The 19,533-nt window shown below is 49.2% G+C and overlaps 2 protein-coding genes across 2 annotated transcripts; one reads left to right on the top strand and one right to left on the bottom strand.

Annotated features, from left to right (window-relative positions):
- Window positions 1-815: 815 nt before the first annotated feature.
- LOC117865545 (L-type lectin-domain containing receptor kinase IX.1) lies at window positions 816-4,223 on the top strand. The gene is made up of 2 exons (XM_034749766.2): window positions 816-2,396; window positions 3,300-4,223. Exons 1-2 carry the CDS (start codon window positions 991-993, stop codon window positions 4,054-4,056), a joined length of 2,163 nt encoding a protein of 720 aa, XP_034605657.1. The 5' UTR covers window positions 816-990; the 3' UTR covers window positions 4,057-4,223.
- Window positions 4,224-15,490: 11,267 nt separating this feature from the next.
- LOC117862477 (WRKY transcription factor WRKY51) lies at window positions 15,491-16,912 on the bottom strand. Its single transcript, XM_034745958.2, has 3 exons — window positions 16,133-16,912; window positions 15,916-16,041; window positions 15,491-15,823 (listed from the first exon to the last, which is right to left on the bottom strand). Exons 1-3 carry the CDS (start codon window positions 16,840-16,842, stop codon window positions 15,652-15,654), a joined length of 1,008 nt encoding a protein of 335 aa, XP_034601849.1. The 5' UTR covers window positions 16,843-16,912; the 3' UTR covers window positions 15,491-15,651.
- Window positions 16,913-19,533: the final 2,621 nt, after the last annotated feature.

Here is a 19,533-nt window from a genome sequence, read left to right on the forward strand (position 1 = left end):
GGAGTTAGCGCTGGGAGATAAGGTGGAGAAGGAAGGTGGTGGGGGCGCGCGTGTGAGAAAAGGTTCCGGTTGGAAATTCGAACCGGGATAAAAGGTCCCCTTGTCCCGGTTGGAATTTCCAACTAGGACAAAAGGTCCCTTGGAATTTTTAATCGGGACTAAATCTTTTTGTCCCGGTTAGAATTACCAATCGGGACAAAAGGAGGACGTCTTTTATCCCCATTGGAATTACCAACTGAGATAAAAGCTCCCATCGTCAGTATTATATTTTTTAGCCGTTACAACCGGGACTAAAGGGGGGTTTTAGTCCTGATTGGTCTTTACAACTAGGACTAAAGCCCCTCTCGTGTGTGGCCTTCGGTGCCTCATTTTTAACTCAGGACTAAAGATAAAATGTCAGTTGGGTATTTCTCTCGTTGTAGCTCAGGGCTCAAAATGGACTTTTTCTTTTTTTATGGTTTTTTCGAGGAATTTTTTTATGACATATAAGCACTTGCATTGAAGTTGTCTAGATGTTACTCCCTCCGTCCCAAATTACTATTCGTTTTGGTATTTCTAGATGCATAGATTTTGATATGCATACTATGTCTAGATACATAGCAAAATTATGTACCTAGAAAAATTAAAACGAATAGTAATTTGGAACGGATGATAGGGTATCAAAATGCGTACATCGACCGGCAACTTTTATTTTTGAAGTATGCATTTAAATCCAATTAAATGATGTTATTACAAAAATACTTATCACATGTGTGTGCGCGCGTGCTTCCTCGATGTAAACGAAGATATCGCCAGCCAAATTCATTTGGTCGACAGCATGCTCACCAAAAATCTGACTACACTTCTGTGGATCTCCTCAGCATAGGACCCACCTGATGGAACGTTCAAAACCTTGTATTCGAGTCACAGGATTCTGAATTCGAGTACTATATTGAGGCATGATGACCATATAGTACGTTGTTGTGACGGTGCAGTAGCCCAGTAGCTTCCATGGCTGTGAAAACCTTGTGCTCATCATGCTCAAGCAGCAGACCTCATCACCAGCTGCTTGTGCTCTTCTTCTGCTTGGCCGTGTCACTGGTACACGTCCCTCGTGCCAGATCTCTCTCCTTCAGCTACAAAGCCTTCAACCCCGATGACTTCCATCCGGAAGCCGACGCGAGAATCAAAGATGGCAGGATGGAGCTCCTCGGCGACGAGTACACGGACCGCGCAAGGGGCCGGGCGTACCACAAGCACCCGGCGCAGCTCTGGGATGGCGCCACCGGCAAGAACGCCAGCTTCGCCGCGAACTTCACCTTCATCATCGAGTCGGTGCCCGCCGGCATGGGCGCCGCCGGCGTCGGGCACGGTATGGCGTTCTTCCTCGCACCCTACACGACAGACCTGCCACAGGAGTCCTACGACGGCTGCCTCGGCCTCTTCGACGAGAACAAGGTGCAAAACTACGCGACGGTCAAGGCGTCCGGCGACGAGAGGTTCGTCGCCGTGGAGTTCGACACCTACCAGGACATCTGGGACCCGAGCAGCCGGCACATTGGCATCGACGTCAACAGCATGGACTCCGGCGGCGACTACACGGTCTTGCCCAACGGCAGCCTCGTCGACGCCGGCGTGATGTCGGCGACGGTCACGTACGACAACGGCACGAGGAGGCTCGACGTCGCCCTGATCGTCGGGAGCGACACTTACACCGCTGCGGCGACCGTGGACTTGCCAAGCTCGCTGCCGGAGCAGGTCGTCGTCGGCTTCTCGGCGGCGACCGGGAACGCGTTCGCCAGCAACCACACCGTGCTCTCCTTCTCCTTCCTCTCGACGTTGCCAACCAAGAACGGCACCTCCTTGTCTGCGTCCTCCAATAAGACAACCATGGAGCTCGGTGCCGGGGTGGCAGCGGCGGCGGTGCTGGTTCTCCTACTCGCCGCCGCCGTCGCGGTGCTACTAGTCCGGCGGAGGGGCAAGCGACCATACGACGACGAGGAGAAGCTGACCACCGACGGCGACGACTCCCTCGACGGCGTCGACGACGGCGACTTCGAGTCCAGCACGGGGCCCCGGCCCATCCCCTACGCGCAGCTCGCGGCGGCGACCAAGGACTTCGCAGCGGAGGGGAAGCTGGGGCAGGGCGGGTCCGGATCGGTGTACCGGGGCCACCTGAAGGAGCCCGGCCGCGACGTCGCCATCAAGGTGTTCTCGAGGGGCGCGTCCATGGAGGGGAGGAAGGAGTACCGGTCCGAGGTCACCGTCATCAGCCGGCTGCGCCACCGGAACCTGGTGCAGCTCATCGGATGGTGCCATGGCCGGAGGCGGCTGCTGCTGGTCTACGAGCTGGTCAGCAATGGCAGCCTCGATGGCCATCTCTACAGCACGGAGGCGACGCTGACATGGCCGACGAGGTATGCGCGTGTTGCTATCTGACGGTCGCATTCTTAGCTTCAATTCTGATGATCATTTTCATTCATCACCATGGGCCACTTGACTTGGGTTTGGACGATGCAGAATGCGTGTACGTAGCGATACGCCGGTCGCACGCTTAGTTTGTCAGGGTCTAAATTTTTCTCTCCGGGGTAGCCCATAATCAAATGCTGATTTGGACTCGCCAAAGAAAATTGGCAGACCAACACTCGCCAAAAGCACAAACATCTGCATCCCAAGTGGAAATGTCAAATCTAATGAGTCATAGTATGCCTTGAGACAGCGAAACCTTGACAGAGTGAGGAATAATGGCTACAACTACAATATTTTCGGTATGGCCGTGTTTATTGTACTATCTTGCCAACTAACTTAATGAAGAGGACTAAAAGGCAATAGCAAGGCCATGGAGAAAGAAAAGCTGCTAAGCAATTCGAGAGAGGATCGGGTCTACGCAATTCAAAATGCGAATGTGCGAGGCCTATCCCGATAGATGTTTTGCTTTATCTTGAATTAAAAGAGCTTAACGAGCTCACTTGCTCTGTTTCCCAAACCTTCAAACTGTGGCAGAGGCGCAGAACAGAGTATGCGGTGCCCTTCAAGGCTTCAAGAGTGTGTTGTGAGACTGAGCTTTGAACAGAGTATATAACTTGTTGGCATTTAACTACGTAAAAGCTGAAGTGCTCAACATTGCTCAGAGTGTTGGTTTCACTCGCGTTCTACCATGTAGATCAATGCTTTCCATTAATCTATCGGGCAGAACTCAATTTGATTTCCACTCTTGAAATAGTTGTTTTATGAAAATTCGGATGACCACCGACATTCATCGAACCAATTCAAAGCATCAAGATTTACTGAGTGTCTTGACCTCAATTTTGAATTTTCAGATACCAGATAATTCTTGGACTATCTTCGGCCGTGCTGTACCTCCACCAAGAATGGGATCAGTGCGTCGTCCACGGCGACATCAAGCCGAGCAACATCATGCTGGACGAGGCCTTCAACGCCAAGCTCGGCGATTTCGGCCTGGCGCGGCTCATCGACCACGGCATGAGCCTGCAGACCATGACCGCCGTCGCCGGCACGCCGGGCTACCTGGACCCGGAGTGCGTCATCACCGGCAAGGCCTCCGCCGAGTCCGACATGTACAGCTTCGGCATCGTGCTGCTGGAGGTCGCCTGCGGGCGGCGGCCCATGGCGGTGCCCACCGGCGCCGGTGAGGGGAAGGATGGGCAGGCGGTGTTCCGGCTGGTGGAGTGGGCGTGGGGCATGCACGGCCGCGGCGCGGCGCTCGAGGCCGCCGACGAGCGGCTCGGGGGAGCCTTCGACCAGTGGGAGGTGGAGCGGGTGATCGCCGTTGGGCTCTGGTGCGCGCACCCGGACCCCAAGATGCGGCCAGGGATCCGGCAAGCCGCCGAGGCGCTGCGGTCGAGGAAGTTCAGGATGCCGCTGCTGCCGCCCAAGATGCCGGTCGCCGTCTACCTGCAGCCGTTCGGTGCCTCCACCATGCAGTTCAGCGATACCACCGCCTCTGTCGGGTCATCTGTTACCATGCCGTACACTTCGACGACAAGCCATGCGACGGCGACGTCCAACTCCAGCTCGGCGGCGGCGGTCACTGAACACCTGAGCCCAAGAGCATAGACAGAGGGTATATTGATATGTGTGTAGTGTAATTTTTGTACGTATTCGGACATTCGGTAGCCATGTTGGCATAAAACAATTGGAAACTAGGTAAGGCAAGTTTATATTTTGTTTTGGTGTTAGACTGACAAATGAGATTAGTAGTAAAGGGACTTTGTCCTTGCAAATGTTATCTGCAAATATTAAATACACCACATTTAAAATGTTGAAATGGTTTTTAGAAAATATAGAATCAAGCCTTTTAAAATGTTGAAGTATGTCTGGAAAAATATTGATTAAAATGCCGAACTTCCAAATCCAAATCGTTGAAACAGTTTTAACAAATATTGAATCAGTTTTTTAAATGTTGAAATGAACAAAGCAGGTACCTAATACTCCGTACATGATATGATACAACATAGGGGCTTGGAAGAAAAAGTGAAAGGGTATTTTATCCTTACCAAGTGGATCTTGTTGGACCCGGTAACAAAGATGTATAAACCATTTCTCCAAGTATGTGCCTGGAGAGCCCAAAGTCTCGCTCGATAGTTAGCTCTAGATCTTTTTCTGGGCTCAAATGGGCCTGCTATCACCAAAACGATCGGGCTGTTTGGACGTCCCGCGGAATATAGTGCTTACTAGCATGCATTTGAGAAAATTATTTAGTGCAACCGCGTCCTGGAACAGAGCGCTCACGGGAACATTACCGTGCCAAAATTAACAAACTTGTACTTAGCCTTCAGTTCTTTGATAAGTGCTTTCTCTGTTTTCAAATCATGTACCGTTTTAGTTTTATTCTAAGTCAAAATGTGTCTAGTTTTGATCAAATACATCATATATTGACATATAGAATATCAAGTAAATGCATTATTATGATTCATTTCATCGATCTATTAATGGAATTAATTCGATGTTATAAATATTTGTGTATTTTTATATAAGTTTCATCAAACCTAGAAAAAGTTTAATTTAGAATAAAATTTAAAGGACATTTGATCAGGATTGGAGAGAGTATAAATTAAAAGAATTATGGAGCCATTTAAATTTCATATTCTTCGTGCTAGTGGACTTCAAATCCATCTTAGAGGCCTGTTTGGTCGCCACCATCGATCGCACGCCACACTTGTGGCGGCGCCGAAAATCGACGCCATGGATGTGGCGAGAAAATACACTACGAGTTGTATAGAAAAGTTGTGGCCGCCGCTACCTATGAGCCAACCAAGCACCTGCGTCAGTTTTTGTGCCGCCGCCAAAATGTGGCGTGGCGAGCTATGGTCATGAGCCAAGCATGCCCTAAACCTGTGCACATAAGATCCAACGAGAAGAGCGGTGGGAACACAGCGCAGAAAGTCACACCCCCGTGGAGCAGTGGGACAAGCCCAACTACCCCACCACCCGCCCGAGCACACTCCACTCCAAGTCTCCAACCAAAATCAAGAGGAGAAGATGCACTTTTGAGTTTTGACATATGCTCTTGCAGCTCCACTAGTTATCCTTGCCCCACAACGCCACTTGCAACCGCTGCCATGCAGCAAGGGATCCATCCAAATTGGGCTGGGTTTGGGTCTCAAGTCTCCCAACCCACGCCACTCGCACTAATTGTCACGCCACCACTGCCGCATATCTGTCCCATCCTCCATTTGCAGCCAAGATTGGCAGAGAGAGAAGCGGCAAGATGCTAACTTGCCAGTTGCCACTGGAGTGATCTACTACATGCAACAGCCAATAGGCATGGGCTCTCGAGAAGCTAATGGGCACGAGCGTCACATGAGAAGGTTAGGGAAGAGATCCATCCAGGGACTCAGCTAGTCAAACTCGTACCATGCGGATTCATCTTTTTGCACTATCTCTATAGCTAAAAAAAATCAAAGAGGGGACTTTTTTACGGTCCGTCCCGTGAAAACCCCCCGGTCGTCCCTCCAGTCGTTTCCAACCCTCAGATTGCTCCATCAGCCTCCACTCTCCTCTCCGCACTCTATTTTTTCCTATCCCCATCCTCCTCCATCATCTGTCGGTGTTCAGACCGAAACCTACCGAGAGGGTACCCGAGGTAGTGTTTTATGCATGGTGCTCGCCGAGATCAGGAACTCGAAGGTGAACTCGAACATACGATTTATACAAGTTCGGACCGCTTATATCGCGTAATACCCTATGTCCTGTGTGTTGGTTGTGTTGTATTGATTGAACCTGTTTGGAGGGGATCCCTGCCTCGCCTTATATTGTTAGGGGCACGGTTGCAGGTTGGTTGTTTACAAGAATACTAGCTAGATTCGACTAGAGAGTCCTACTCTAACTGCTACAAGTACTTTCCTAATCCTCGATTAGTTCTTGTCCTCCACGCAGATCACGTCGTCCTGCACCATAGTCTTCATGTCTGACACATCTCGGTGCAGAGCCCCGTGTCTAGGACTGTCCAAACCTTCTGGTGGGCCTATAGATGTATGGCTGACAAGCCCCCGAGTACTTTTTAGTCAAATGTAGCAATCCCGAGTATTTCTGTAGATGGCTCTGACTAGTTTGTGGTCCTCTTTGAGTACTCAATCGAATTGAGTCTTTGAATATACTCGAGTACTGGCATGTGGCTAGCACTTAAGCCTCATTTAACTTGGTCTTGAATCTTCAATCTTGAATTTGATATGAAGTGCAATTGAAAATCAGACTCCATATGGAATATCCCCCGAGCCTTAGGTTGAATCGAAGAATCAGGCTGAGGGTTAATCTTGTAATTTCACATCTCTGTTACCTTTAAACCCAAAAGAAAAAGCTTTTTAGCCAATGGGCACTGTTACACGACTAGTTTGGGTATAAGAGTCAACCACTGGTCAACGTGACCATTCGCCAATAGTAACCTTCTCTCTTTCCAAAAAAATTGGAAACTGTCAAGCAATAACTTCGAGCTTTTAAAAATAGAATATTCCTGTTAATCTCGCTCCTGTTTTAACTATGCCATGGTTATAAATAATGGAGGAATTCATGCTTTCCGTTTCACCCGAGCCATTTGCCTTTACATCTTCCACACTGTAGCTCTAGCGTCGGCACTTGCGCTCATTGAGTTCGAGTGCCACCCTCCCCCACTGCTTAGCCCCCCCGCACATGTGCAAGAAGACCCTCGTGGCAATACAAATGGGGAAGAAGGAAACCTCAAGCAATGCAGCAGAGAGCAAGAAGAGGAAGGTGGCAAAGAAAGAGAAAGAGATCCAGTTGCTGGCGCTGAAGTATGGGAAGATTAACCAGACGGCATCATCGAATCAAGCATGTGCCTGGAAGTAGTCTATTAAGAAAGAGGCGGACATCAAGGCTCCATCACCTAGAGAACAACATGCGGCAACCCGTGGCCCATGGAGAGCTACACCCATGAGACAGTGATCTTCGCACACTTTATCGAGTGAGGTCTGGCTCTGTCCACATCGGATTTCTTCCACGGGTTGCTGAGTTACTACAAGTTGGAGTTAGTCCTCCTCAACCCCAACTCAATCCTGCACGTAGCCATTTTTGTGCACTTGTGTGAAGCCACACTTCCAGCTCTTCCAGAAAATCTTCAGAGTGAAATGCCACCCTAGAATGGACCATACAGAAATAGTGGGGGGGTAGGAATTTAGCTGCGGGAGCTAGTTAAAGGCTTGTACCTGGACTATGAGCTGATAGACTCCCACTCTAGTTGGAAGGAGCGATGGTTTTACATTGGAAACCATGAACCTCGACTACCCATGGTCATAGGCCACCGCCCAGTCTGGAACAATCGCTGGTTGGATGAGCCGAGCCATACAGATAGCTTTCAACTACCTGAGCTTCTGGAGAAGATTGTGGTACTCAAGAAGAAAGGCTGACCGGAGTAGCCATAGCCTTCAGCTTCATGAGAAGGTGGATCCAGCCACTACAGCTGCGCTGCACCTGGGGGTACAACTACTCGGGCCACAACGACCCATCCCAGATGACATCTGAGGACTTATTTGTGGATGAGGTTATGGTGTGATTAAGGCGCGTCTTCAAGCCTGCGAGAGAGATCCTGACAGTCGTGTGAGAATACTGCGCCGCCAACCTGCCAAACAGTGTAAGTACAACCCCCGAGTACTAATTTTTGTACTTGTCAATTTGCTAACTTGTCTTCTTTTGTAGGAAGAACTCCACTTGTTTTGCTCCATTCCACCTCTACCCGGATCGGATGGCTCTGATGCCGCTCCGCGTGTATAGACAATCGTGGCTGTATAGAAGGTGATCAAAGAGGAGGAGGAGGAAGAAGAGTCAGAGGGGTTTTCTTCATTCAGCAGCTCTGATTCAGAGACTGTTGAGAAGTATGTTGTCAAGCCCCGGCCAATAGACAAGGTGGGATCTTCTTCCAGGATATCCAAGTGAGAAGCTGGAGATGACCTGGAAGCCAAATTAGCGCCACCCCCGAAGAGGAGGTGCACTGTCACCATGAAGCGCGTGGTGAAGAAATCGCCCACCACCGATGAAGTCCCTCCTTCGGTAATCACATTTGAAGGAGGACAAGATCCTAAGGATTGAGTACCCGTAAGTTGTTTTCCTTACCACCATGTCTGCTTAGTTATGACATTTGGTGGATTGCAAGTAGTCAGAGAGGAGATAGAGACGATCAAGATGACTACTGAAGTCGTGCAGCAGAAGTTGCTGGTGATCAAGGAGCTCATCAAGCTGGAAGATGACGAGGAGCCTCTTGTCACCAGGCTAACCCCGTCATGGCGCAGACTACTCATGGGATGGAGACGGTGGCCAAGGCTGGCGAGGATACAGCTACGATCCTACAAGCCACACCGAAGAAGCCATCTCCCACTGTCAAGTACACGCACTTGGCGGGGAAGCCCTCTATAAAGATAAAGAGGTCCACCAAGTAAGGGGGTGTTTGGATACTAGGTGCTAAACTTTAGCAGTGTCACATCGGATGTTTAGATACTAATTAGGAGGACTAAACATGAGCTAATTATAAAACTAATTGCAGAACCCTGTGCTAATTCGCAAGACGAATCTATTAAGCCTAATTAATCCATCATTAGCAAATGGGAACTGTAGCATCACAATGTCAAATCATGGACTAATTAGGCTTAATAGATTCGTCTCATGAATTAGACTCCATATGTGCAATTAGTTTTGTAATTAATTTATGTTTAATACTCCTAATTAGCATCCAAACATCCGATGTGACAGGTACTAAACTTTAATGGGGTGTATCCAAACATCCCCTAAGTACTGGAATTTTTATCCTAGTACTGATTGTGACCTGTCTTTGTTTTGCGATATATCTTGATACTTGTTGTTTTTAGCAAATCCGCCAGCATGGATATTGGAGGATCAAGCCCAAAGTCTGCCACTAATGGCAGTAGCCACTCAACCCAAGACCCTATCCCAGCGGCTTCAATTCCACCGCTAGAGGAGTAGCCTGCAACACATATTTGAGTTGTTCGCCTATGGGAGAGATTAAGAGTACTCCTGCGCCAGCACCCTCGAGCTTCAGTGATCCATCAAAGTACTTGACCCAATGCTCTGGGTGTTCTGGCAGTGTTGATACTTGATTTTCCCGCCACTCTACCTGAAATCGACTAGTGCTTGCGACTTGATGGCAGTCCTTGACCTTAATTCCAGAGACAAGGCTCTGAGTTCTACTGCCCACTTGGAGAATTTTTCTGTTGTGTCTCGATTGTGGAGAATTTCTCCTAAGGGGAAGTCTGTGATGACGGAGATATTACGCTCGTGGAAGTAGTGTCGTAGCTTTTGTGATGTGAGTAGTGTTGCGGATAGCAACTTCTGAACCGGCGGGTACCTACTTTTGGAGTCAGAAAACACCTCACTGACAAAGTAGACGGGCCTCTGTACTCTATATACATGGCCTGGTTCTGGTCTTTTTACCACAATCGCCGTGTTGACGACATTAGTAATCACAGCGATATAGAGCAGCAAGTCTTCATTGGGAGTAGACGCCGTGAGGACTGGTGGCTTTGATAGGAAGTCCTTCAACTATTGAGGGCTTGATCTACTTCCTCGATCAACTAGAATTTATCTTGCCGCTTGAGTAGTTTGAAGAAGGGTAGTACCCATTCCCCAAGCCTTGAGATCAATACCCCTCAGTGCAACAGATAGCAATTGTGTCATCAAGATGTGGTAGTCATAAGCCTTTAGATTTATGAATTTGTTCTCTTTAAAATTTATTATTGCCTGTATATTCGAGGAGTATCCTGATGGGACTTTGATACTATTTAAGCATTCAAACATATTTTTCTTCTCTTTCTTGCTGAGAGTGTAACTAGTAGGCCATCTCATTGTTTCATACATTTCAGATCCCGACGTGCTTCAATTGTATCCTTTGCCTTTCCATATGTACCCAGGAAGCCAAGCACGTTCATGCAAAGATTTTTCATCAGGTGCATCACATCGATTGCATTACGGACCTCAAGGACTTCCCAATAAGGTAGCTCCCAAAATATAGACTTCTTCTTACACATAGGTGCATGTCCATCCTCACCGTTCGGAATAGGTTGTCTACCAAAACCCTTGTCAAAGACTACCCTCACTTCCTTTATCATAGAAAATACACGTTTACCATTACGGTGAATGGGTTTAGTTACGTTTTTCTTCCTCCCCTTCAAAATGTTTCCCTTTCTTTCCTAACGGGTGCTTAGTAGGAAGAAATAGACGATGGCCCATATACACGACCTTCCTATAGTGTTTCAGCTACATGTTGCAAGTATCATCTAAGTAGTGTATATACGTTCGATATCCCTTGTTTTACTGTCCGCACAGATTACCAAGCGCCGGCCAATCATTGATGGTTACGAACAACAATTCTCATAGATTAAAAGTCTCATTTTTGTCCTCATCCCACACACATACACCTTCTTCCTTCCATAACACTAGAAGTTCATCAACCAATGATCTTAGGTAAACATCAATGTCGTTGCTAGGTTGTTTTGAACCTTGGATAATTATCAGCATCATAATAAACTTCCACTTCATGCACACCCAGGGCGGAAGGTTGAACATACATAAGGTCACAGGGCAAGTGCTATGACCACTACTGAACTCACCGAATGGATTGAATCCATCTGTACTTAAATCAAACCGTATGTTCCTTGCATCCTTTTCAAACTCAATAAATTCTCTATCAATTGTTCTCCACTGGAACCCATCAGTGGGTGTCTGCTCATTTCATTTTACTTATATTTTTCTTTGTGCCAACGCATCAACTTTGCATGTGCCTTGTTTCTGAACAAGCGCTTCAACCATGGTACTATAGGGAAATACCACATTACCTTCACAGGAACTTTCTTCTTGCTAGCCTACCCCTCAACATCACTGGGGTCATCTCTTCTGATCTTATAACGCAGCGCTTCGCACACTGGACAAGCCTCCAATTTCTCGTATTCCTCACCGCGATAGAGGATACAGTCATTAGGACATGCATGTATCTTTTGTACCTCCAAACCCAGAGGGCAAACACATTTTTTGTTTCGTACGTTCGGGATGGCAATCCATTCCCCTCGGGAAGCATATTCTTTATGATTTTCATTAACTCATCAAAACCTTTGTCAGAAATTTCATTTTTACATTCCATTGCAGCATTTCCAGTGTGGTACCCAACTTTTTGTGCCCCTGTTTGCAGTCTGGGTAGAATAATTTCTTATGATCATCTAACATACGCTCAAACTTTTTTGACTCCTTCACATTCTCGCAGTCTTCCTTTGCATCTTGCAACACCTGACCTAAATCATCGATAGGACCTTCTGCCGCACATATCTCTTCTTCAACCTCGCCCATTGGAGCATCTACAAAGGCACCTCCTCGAATCCAGTCAGGAATGTTGTCATCTTCTTCATCATCATCATCTTCCATCATAACTCCTCTTTCCCCGTGCTTGATCCAAACAAAATAGTTAGGCATGAATCCAGAACTGCATATGTGGGCGTGAATAGTCTTTCTGGATGAGTAATCCTTCTTTTGCAATTTCTTCATAGACAACAAATGAAACCGAATGGTGGTTCGTTGGATTCTGCTAGATCGAGAAAACCACGCAAGCCATTAATGTATTCCATGGAGCGTTTGTCTGTGTTGTACATCCATTGCCAATTCATCTACAAAGTATTACCAAACCAAATATATTCTGATCATCCATACAATTATAAATGAAACATAACAAACATGATACAAATACCATTAAACTCAAATGTTGCTAAAAGTTTAGATAAAAATACACAAATTTAAATTTCAGACCCAAACAACATGATACAATACGACAAACTCAAATGTTGCTAAAAGTTTAGATAGAAATACACAAATTTAAATTTCAGACACAAACAACATGATACACTATGACAAACCATTCACTGAGTACTATCTAGGAGGACTTTAAGCATCCTTGGGCGGCAAAGACGAAGGTTTCGCTGATCCAGCCTCATCCTGTGGTTTATTTGTGCCTCCTGCAACGGTAGTACTAAGTGGACTTGAAACACCCAGGACTGGCGGTGGAGCATAAAGACCACCAAAAAGATATTCCTAACCCGCCGCAATAGTATCTTCATGACATCTTTGCAAATAACGAAGCATTGCTTTCTCCCACGTGCTCATTTTTTTCGACTTATCATGAGGGCCAACTATAGTTTTCCCCTTGCCACGAGAGGAACGGTGATTGCCCCCACCATCGCCACTACCTCCAGCAGAAGTCATCTCTATGTACCATAATTTATTTATCTCATATTTGCAAATGACTAAACTATGAACGAATTATATATTTTCCTAATTTACTTAGCTCAAACATAACATAGAAATGAAAAATTTCTCTATTGTAGCCTATTCTAAAAATGACTAATTACATACCTCTATTTCATCTTATTATCTCTATGTACCACAATTTATCTCGCTCACATTCGCTCAAATTTGCCTCTAACCATAATTTATCTCGCTCACATTTGTCTCTATTTCATCTTATTCTAAAAAGTTACTAATTATGTACCTCTATGTACTAAACTATGAAATTATTTTTCTAACCTCATAACAATTTATTTGACTAATACGAAAACATAGCATCCAAAAAATTGTAGCTTACTCTAAAAATCATAAATATTAGCTCTAAATAACACATGCATATAAATAAAAAAATTCTCCATTGTACCTTATTCTAAAAATCACAAATTACTCTAGCTCTAAAGCATAAAACTTAGTATACTAAACATGTATCAAGGGAGGATGAAATTTCTAACCTTTAGAACACTTGAATGAGTGAAAATCCCACAAAATGTTCTTCAATCCGGCAGCACCTCCCCTATAGTGCCATGGATAGGATGAAGTTCGAGCTGTTGTGAATGGCTCGGGCAAGAGGAAGAAGGAGGCGGATTTATAGGAGGGATTTTAGTACCAGTTGGGGGCCCAACCGGTACTAATGTGTACCTTTTAGTACCGGTTGGTGCCCCCACCCGGTACTAATGGCCCGGTGGCACATTGATACCGGGTGGAGGGCACCAACCGATACTAATGTGTACCCTTTAGTACCGGTTAGTGCCCCCAACCGGTACTAAAGGGGTCACAGGGCGACCCTAGGGGGCTAACCGTTAGACCCGATACTAATGATCACATTAGTACCGGGCCCAATTGCAACCGGCACTAATGTGCTGGACGAAAGGTTCTTTCCCCAGTAGTGGTTGGGCCCTCGTATTTGAGTGGATGAGAACTGGGGCCCACATCTAATGGTGAGAAAACATCGTCCATCCCATTCCTTCCTAAAAAGCACTCCAACCAAACATTCCTTCCTAAAAAGCACTCCAACCAAACAATAAACCCTCTAGGCTCCAACCAAACAACCAGTAGGATATCCCTAGCAGGGATGACCCTCCAACGAGAAGATGCCACGTAGGCTGAAAATTGTATAATGTGGCTACGTAGGCTGAAAATACCAGCCCAGGAGATCCGAAAGAGAAGACACGACACCCCGAGACTCCAGTCGCACCCACGCGGGGCTCCTGTACCGAAATCAAAAGGAGAAGATGCCTTTTGACCTATGCCCTCACGGCTCCACCGTTTATCCTTACCGCAGCGCCACTTGCATCCGCCGCCGCTCAACAAGAGGTATCATCCAAACGGTGCTTGGTCTTGGGTTTGGATCTCGAGTTCAAACACGCCACTCGTGCTAATTGCCCTGCTGCCGCCGCCGCGCCGCATATGTCCATTCCGTCCTAAATTTCCAGCGAGAAACTGGCAGAGAGTGAGAAGCAGCGGAAGACAAATCGGAAGATGCCACTGGAGCAATCCGCTAGCAGCATGGGCTCTCAAGAAGAGCAAGAAGGTACGGACGATCACATCAGGGACCAGCGTCACATGCCAAGATCGGGATGACCGTCTAGTCAAACACGTATCATGCACATTCGTCTTGTTGCACTACAAAAAAGTGATTACTATTTTGTTTAGATTAATCATCAAGAATTATTCTTCGCGAAGACCTACTAGTCACTAGAGAGAGAGAGAGACTCCTCAATCTTGGACGTTGGAACATGAACTGCGGTAGGTTCAGTCAGTCGTACCCGTTCGCACTAGCGGAGTGTAAACTGTAAAGTGTACGAGTAGCTGATCAAGTTCTTGTTTAGTTGCCCAACTTTGGGCAACCAAAATTACTGTAGTGCAACTGTAGTATTTCGTTTGTATTTGTGAATTATTATCTAAATATTGACTAATTAGGCTCAAAAGATTCATCTTGCAAACAAAACTGTACAATTAGTTTTTGATTTCGTCTACATTCAGTACTCCATACATGTACCACAAGTTTAATGTGATGGGGAATCTTCTTTTTGCAACTAAACACCCAAGCCATATAGCATGTACACACGCAGCTGAGATTTGGTCCTGCGACCGACCCCAAACGTGCACAATCTCTTGGAGATGGGATGGATTCGTGGGTGCACTTCTAAACCCATCCTTAACCACGCCAGCCGGGACGCGCGCGACTGGCAACCCGACCCCGCCAGGTGCGGTGGTGTGGACGCAGCAGCCCCGCCGCGCCGCACTCCCCAGCCAGCCGCAGCCGCGCAGGCACGCAAGCAAAGCAAAGCAAAAACAAACGCAACCGGCCGCAACCCGGCCAGGCTGACACGAGTCAACGGCGGCAGCGGCACGCGCCCCGGGGTGATGCGCGGGGCCCACCCCTGCCGCGTTCCTTGACCTCGTCCCCGCACCCGTCCACGTCTCCCTCTTCCTGTCGTCCGTCCCCACCGGGGGACCGAGACCCAAAGCCGCAGCGGCCAGCGTCCCGTTGTTCAACCGCTGGGCCCCACGGGCTTTTGACTCCCGGACTCCAAATCCCCCGGGGCGTTCAAATCAAATCCGGCTCTGGAATAGCGCGGGTGGAGTCCACCCACAAAGCGCGGTCAAAATCCCGCCCACCCGCACCAGCACCACTTCTCTTCGCTTTGCCTTTTTCCTAATTTACCCTTTTCTTCTCCGAGCCTCGGGCTAACACATCTTTCATCTTTTCCTAATTCTATTACAAGCTGCTAAATGAACACATGAGGTATTGAGAAATTTGGAGCTGCTAAACCCAAGCCTAATGGTGATTTTGATTAAGAGCTACTAGTACTAGTAATTGACAGAGAAGGTATGCCGAAAAAAAAGAAGATGAAAATTTTAATGGTTGGGCAGCTCCGGCAGCGGGGCGAGCGGCGGCGGGTCCTGGCCGGCGGGGCTGTGGCGGTGCTCGCCCTCGTAGGTCACGATCAGCATCGACGGCTCGCCGGGGTCGCGCTCCACGTGCTTCCGCGCGGGGCAACCGCGCACCGTGCTGCACTTGTAGTATCCCCTGCAGATTCCCATGTCAATCAGCGACGATTCATTCGGCTGTGGGTTGGATTGGAATTGGATGGAGCCGTCGCTGCTCAGGCAGGCACTCACCGCGGGTATGGAGATCCCTTGATGGGCTTCTGCCCGTACTTGCGCCACGAGTACTCGTCGGCGGGGATGTCCGCAACCTTCGGGCTGATCGCCGGCACGCGGATCGTGCGCTTCACCCTGTGCTTCCTGCTCAATTTCACAAGATTCAGTTGCTCAATCGACTGATTGATTCGGTAACAATCAAGCACCAGCAGCAACAACGGATTCGATTAATTACCTGCGCTTGGAGCAGTGGCATCGCCCGCCGTTGGCCCCGTACTTGCCGCCGGCGACGTTCTCCGAGTGCGCGTGCTCGTGGCACCTGCGCTTCTGCCCGGCGCCGGACGACGACAGGGGCGGCTTCCCGCAGCTGGCCGCCCCGGCCGCCGGCGGGAGCATCAGCGACGACGACCCGCCGCCGCCGCGCCCGTTCGACACGCTCCCGTCGCCGGTCGTCACCGACGACAGGAACGACGAGCTGGCGCCGGACACGCTGAACCCGGAGTCCCGGCTGTACCCGGACACCGACTTGGTGAAGTCCAGCGTCACGGGCCTCGCCGCCGGGGCTGACCGCGCCGGGAGCGCCGCGGGCTCGGAGCAGGCGGCCGCCGGGCCCGGAGACTGCGCCACCATGGGGCCGCGCCGGAACCGGGCGTGGCCCGTGCGGTTCAGGATGGAGATCACCTTCTTGAACTTGGACACCGTCATGTCCGTGATCTCGCGGCAGTCCACCTGCTGCTGCGGGTGGCTCTGCTCCGGCAGCTGCTGCTGATGGTGCTGCGCCGGAGCCGTCCCTGGCGGCGGCGACGACGGCCGCTCGCCGGTGCCGGCACGGGAGAGCTGCGAGATGAGGTGCTCCATCCCGCGCAGCCCAGCCGCCGCCGCCTCCTGGATGGCCACCTGTTCGTCCACCCGCCCGTACCCTCCCATCAGGTCCAGGGTCATCATCGCGCTCACCGGAGTGCTCGTCGCCGCACAGGAGCGGAGAACAGGGAAGGAGGAGAAGTGGGAAGGAGGCCAGAGCCGCAGGGGCAGGGCTATAAAGAGATTCCAGGTGGTAACTGGCTGTAGCCGGTGGCAGGCAACCCGCGGACCGGCTAGAGTCAAAGGTAGTTTCGATCCGACGGCTGTGATCCGGTGCTGACCCGCTGGATGGTTCGCGGGCGACAGGCGGCAGCCGGGCTGCGGGGTGCCGGCCGTTGGATGCGGCGGACGGCTGGGATGGGAGGAAGAGTTGACCATGGAACAGTGGCCACAAGGCGAGTGGGGGCGCTGTGGGTCACGGGACTAGTTGGTTCCAACTACACGACGAGTGACCCGCCTCGCGCGCAGCGCGTGTACCGTCGCCTTCGGCGCAGCCTCCACTGACCTGTGGGCCCCGCCACGGTTGAAGCACAACTGGACCCACGGATCAGTGGATGCAGTGCGTTCGTGATTGCTGAACACGCGAGGGAGAGGAGGGAAGACATCTGGGGAAACGAGTATTCGTGAACCTTTTTTTTTGCATCGCAAATTGGGAAAAGAAAACGAAAGGTGATTTGAGAGGCTGTACGACAAGAGAGATTTCTCGTCATTTTAAATTCTTTTTAATGAGCGGGTTTATTGTTTGGATCGGATGTGCCGTGTTGGATGTGGGTGCGAGGAAGTCAAACGTGAGCATGAATAGGGGAGCGGAAAAGTCGTTGCATGAATTTAATTCGAGATCATGGGTTTTGACTTTTCATTTGCGGTCTCCCCAAAAGGAAAATGGGGTCCCTTCTAGTAACCCAAGTGCCCAACCGAACTGCTCTTTTGATTTCTTGACGAGGACTTGTGCGGAGTCACGGGCAAGTTGCATGGAGCCACACATTTTTAGGTGTGGTTTTGACTTGTAGCTACATTTCGTACACTTATTCTTTCTCCTTTTTTTTCGTCTTTTGCATTGGGCTTCAACGTGGACCTAGTTTTTTTTTGGATCAATTGGATGGAATTTGATTTCTTTAATTACTTAATGCTAGGTGTCCCTTTTGTAACACGTGAAAAAAGCAGATTTTAAAAGATGTCGACACTAGTAAGAAAAGTAAGCCATTATATTTTATCAATTGGAGTGTTTTTCGTGTAGTAATAGTATTAGAAAGATGTACTCCCCCATTCTAAATTAATATTCCTTTTGGTTTTTTCTAGACAACAAACTTTTGATATGAATCTAGATATATGTATGTCTAGATACGCAGCAAAGTTGTGTCTGTAAAAGTTAAAATGAATAGTAATTTGGGAGGAGGGAGTAGTTGGTCAGAATTAAGGCCTCATTTACATCATTGAACTAAAAATTAGTCTAATGTTTGTCGGTGTTTCGTACCGCCAATTAGTGATTATACGTCACGCTCTCCTTACTTCCGATGGCCAGCACACAAGAGAAAAGAAATTATACTGGTTTGGGAAGATCTCTACGTCCAGTCTCCTTACTTCCGATGGTTAGCACACAAGAGACAAGAAATTATACTGGTTTGGGAAGATCCCTACGTCCAGTTTCGGCAGGAGTCATGTTCCTTGGATCGAGTGCACTAGGCTTACAACGGGGTACTTGCAAGCAAGCGTTCGTGCGATTCGTGGGTGCGTGTGTGTGGATGCATGAGAGAGAGAAGGAAGGCCCAATTCCTCTTATATAGGTTAGGGACCAGGAGACAATGTTTGGAGAAAGTAGGGGTTCCCCGACCTAGAGATCGGGGGTCGTGGCATGGTCGGAGTGCCCTGGCTCCTCGTTGCATCACGGGGTTTCCCTGTCCTGTCCTCTTCGTCGGTCATGGGCTTCGCACGTCCTGTACGGTGGTTCCTGTGCGACGTGAGCCACTTATGCACAGCTCGCGCCCCCATCCCATCCGCTAACCCCGTGGCAATGAATGGGACAGAAGTTGTTGCTAACATTGGTACCTGGTATAAGTAGGTAGGCCTCAGGTCATCGGCCGGGGCGAGGCGTGCCACTTCCCCCGGCTTTCCCCGACCTCTCCAGCGTGTTCACGACTGCTCTACACCGTGATGCCTGATGCTGGGTCCCGCCTCTTCTGTGGGCCCGTACTAGGCCTGACATGGCGGCCTGACCTTGATTGCGGCGGGTCATCATGATGGAGAGGGAGATGATGATGTCGGGGCGCGTGAGCGCGTATGGTCCGCGTGGCCTTGTCCTGTCCTGGGCGGTCTAAAGGGCGTAGCCTCACCCTTGAACCCCCTGGCTAAAGGGTGGCTCCCTCCGCCAGGTCACATCCCCGCGTGGGGCAGAGGCCACGCCCCGCATTTAATGCTTCCGATACGGCACCAGTTGCCCTTAGTCAAGGGGTAGGCGAGGTGCTGTGGGCCCCTTGCGAACCCCTTCCCCGAGTCGGTTAGTGCGGTGAGTCATATTCTTTATCTCCCGACCTAGGGAGGTCGGGAGGTGGGCCACGGCGTTACGTGGGCCGCCTCCAATATGCTTCTCGTTGTTGGGCCCTTGGCCTTTTCACGTGCAGTCGTCTTAAATCCCTTTCCCGAGAGTACCCCTGGTACAGGAATCGATCAGTAGCCCCGAGACTTCGTCTGAAATTATGGTCGGGGGAAGGCTCCTTCATTCTTCTTTTGTGCCGTTTGATATCTGAGACGTCCTGTGGGTTTGTGCGAGAGGACCCA

This window comes from Setaria viridis, chromosome 7, assembly GCF_005286985.2.
Source record: "Setaria viridis chromosome 7, Setaria_viridis_v4.0, whole genome shotgun sequence".
NCBI classification, from domain to species: Eukaryota; Viridiplantae; Streptophyta; class Magnoliopsida; order Poales; family Poaceae; genus Setaria; species Setaria viridis.

Bases quoted from the DNA above. Each gene is read 5' to 3' on its own strand.
- LOC117865545 (XM_034749766.2), top strand. From the start codon at position 991: ATGGCTGTGAAAACCTTGTGCTCATCATGCTCAAGCAGCAGACCTCAT. The intron at 2,397-3,299 runs GTATGCGCGTGT...TTGAATTTTCAG, and splicing joins ACGCTGACATGGCCGACGAG to ATACCAGATAATTCTTGGAC.
- LOC117862477 (XM_034745958.2), bottom strand. From the start codon at position 16,842: ATGATGACCCTGGACCTGATGGGAGGGTACGGGCGGGTGGACGAACAG. The intron at 16,042-16,132 runs GTAATTAATCGA...GAAATTGAGCAG, and splicing joins TGCCACTGCTCCAAGCGCAG to GAAGCACAGGGTGAAGCGCA. The intron at 15,824-15,915 runs GTGAGTGCCTGC...GGGAATCTGCAG, and splicing joins AAGGGATCTCCATACCCGCG to GGGATACTACAAGTGCAGCA.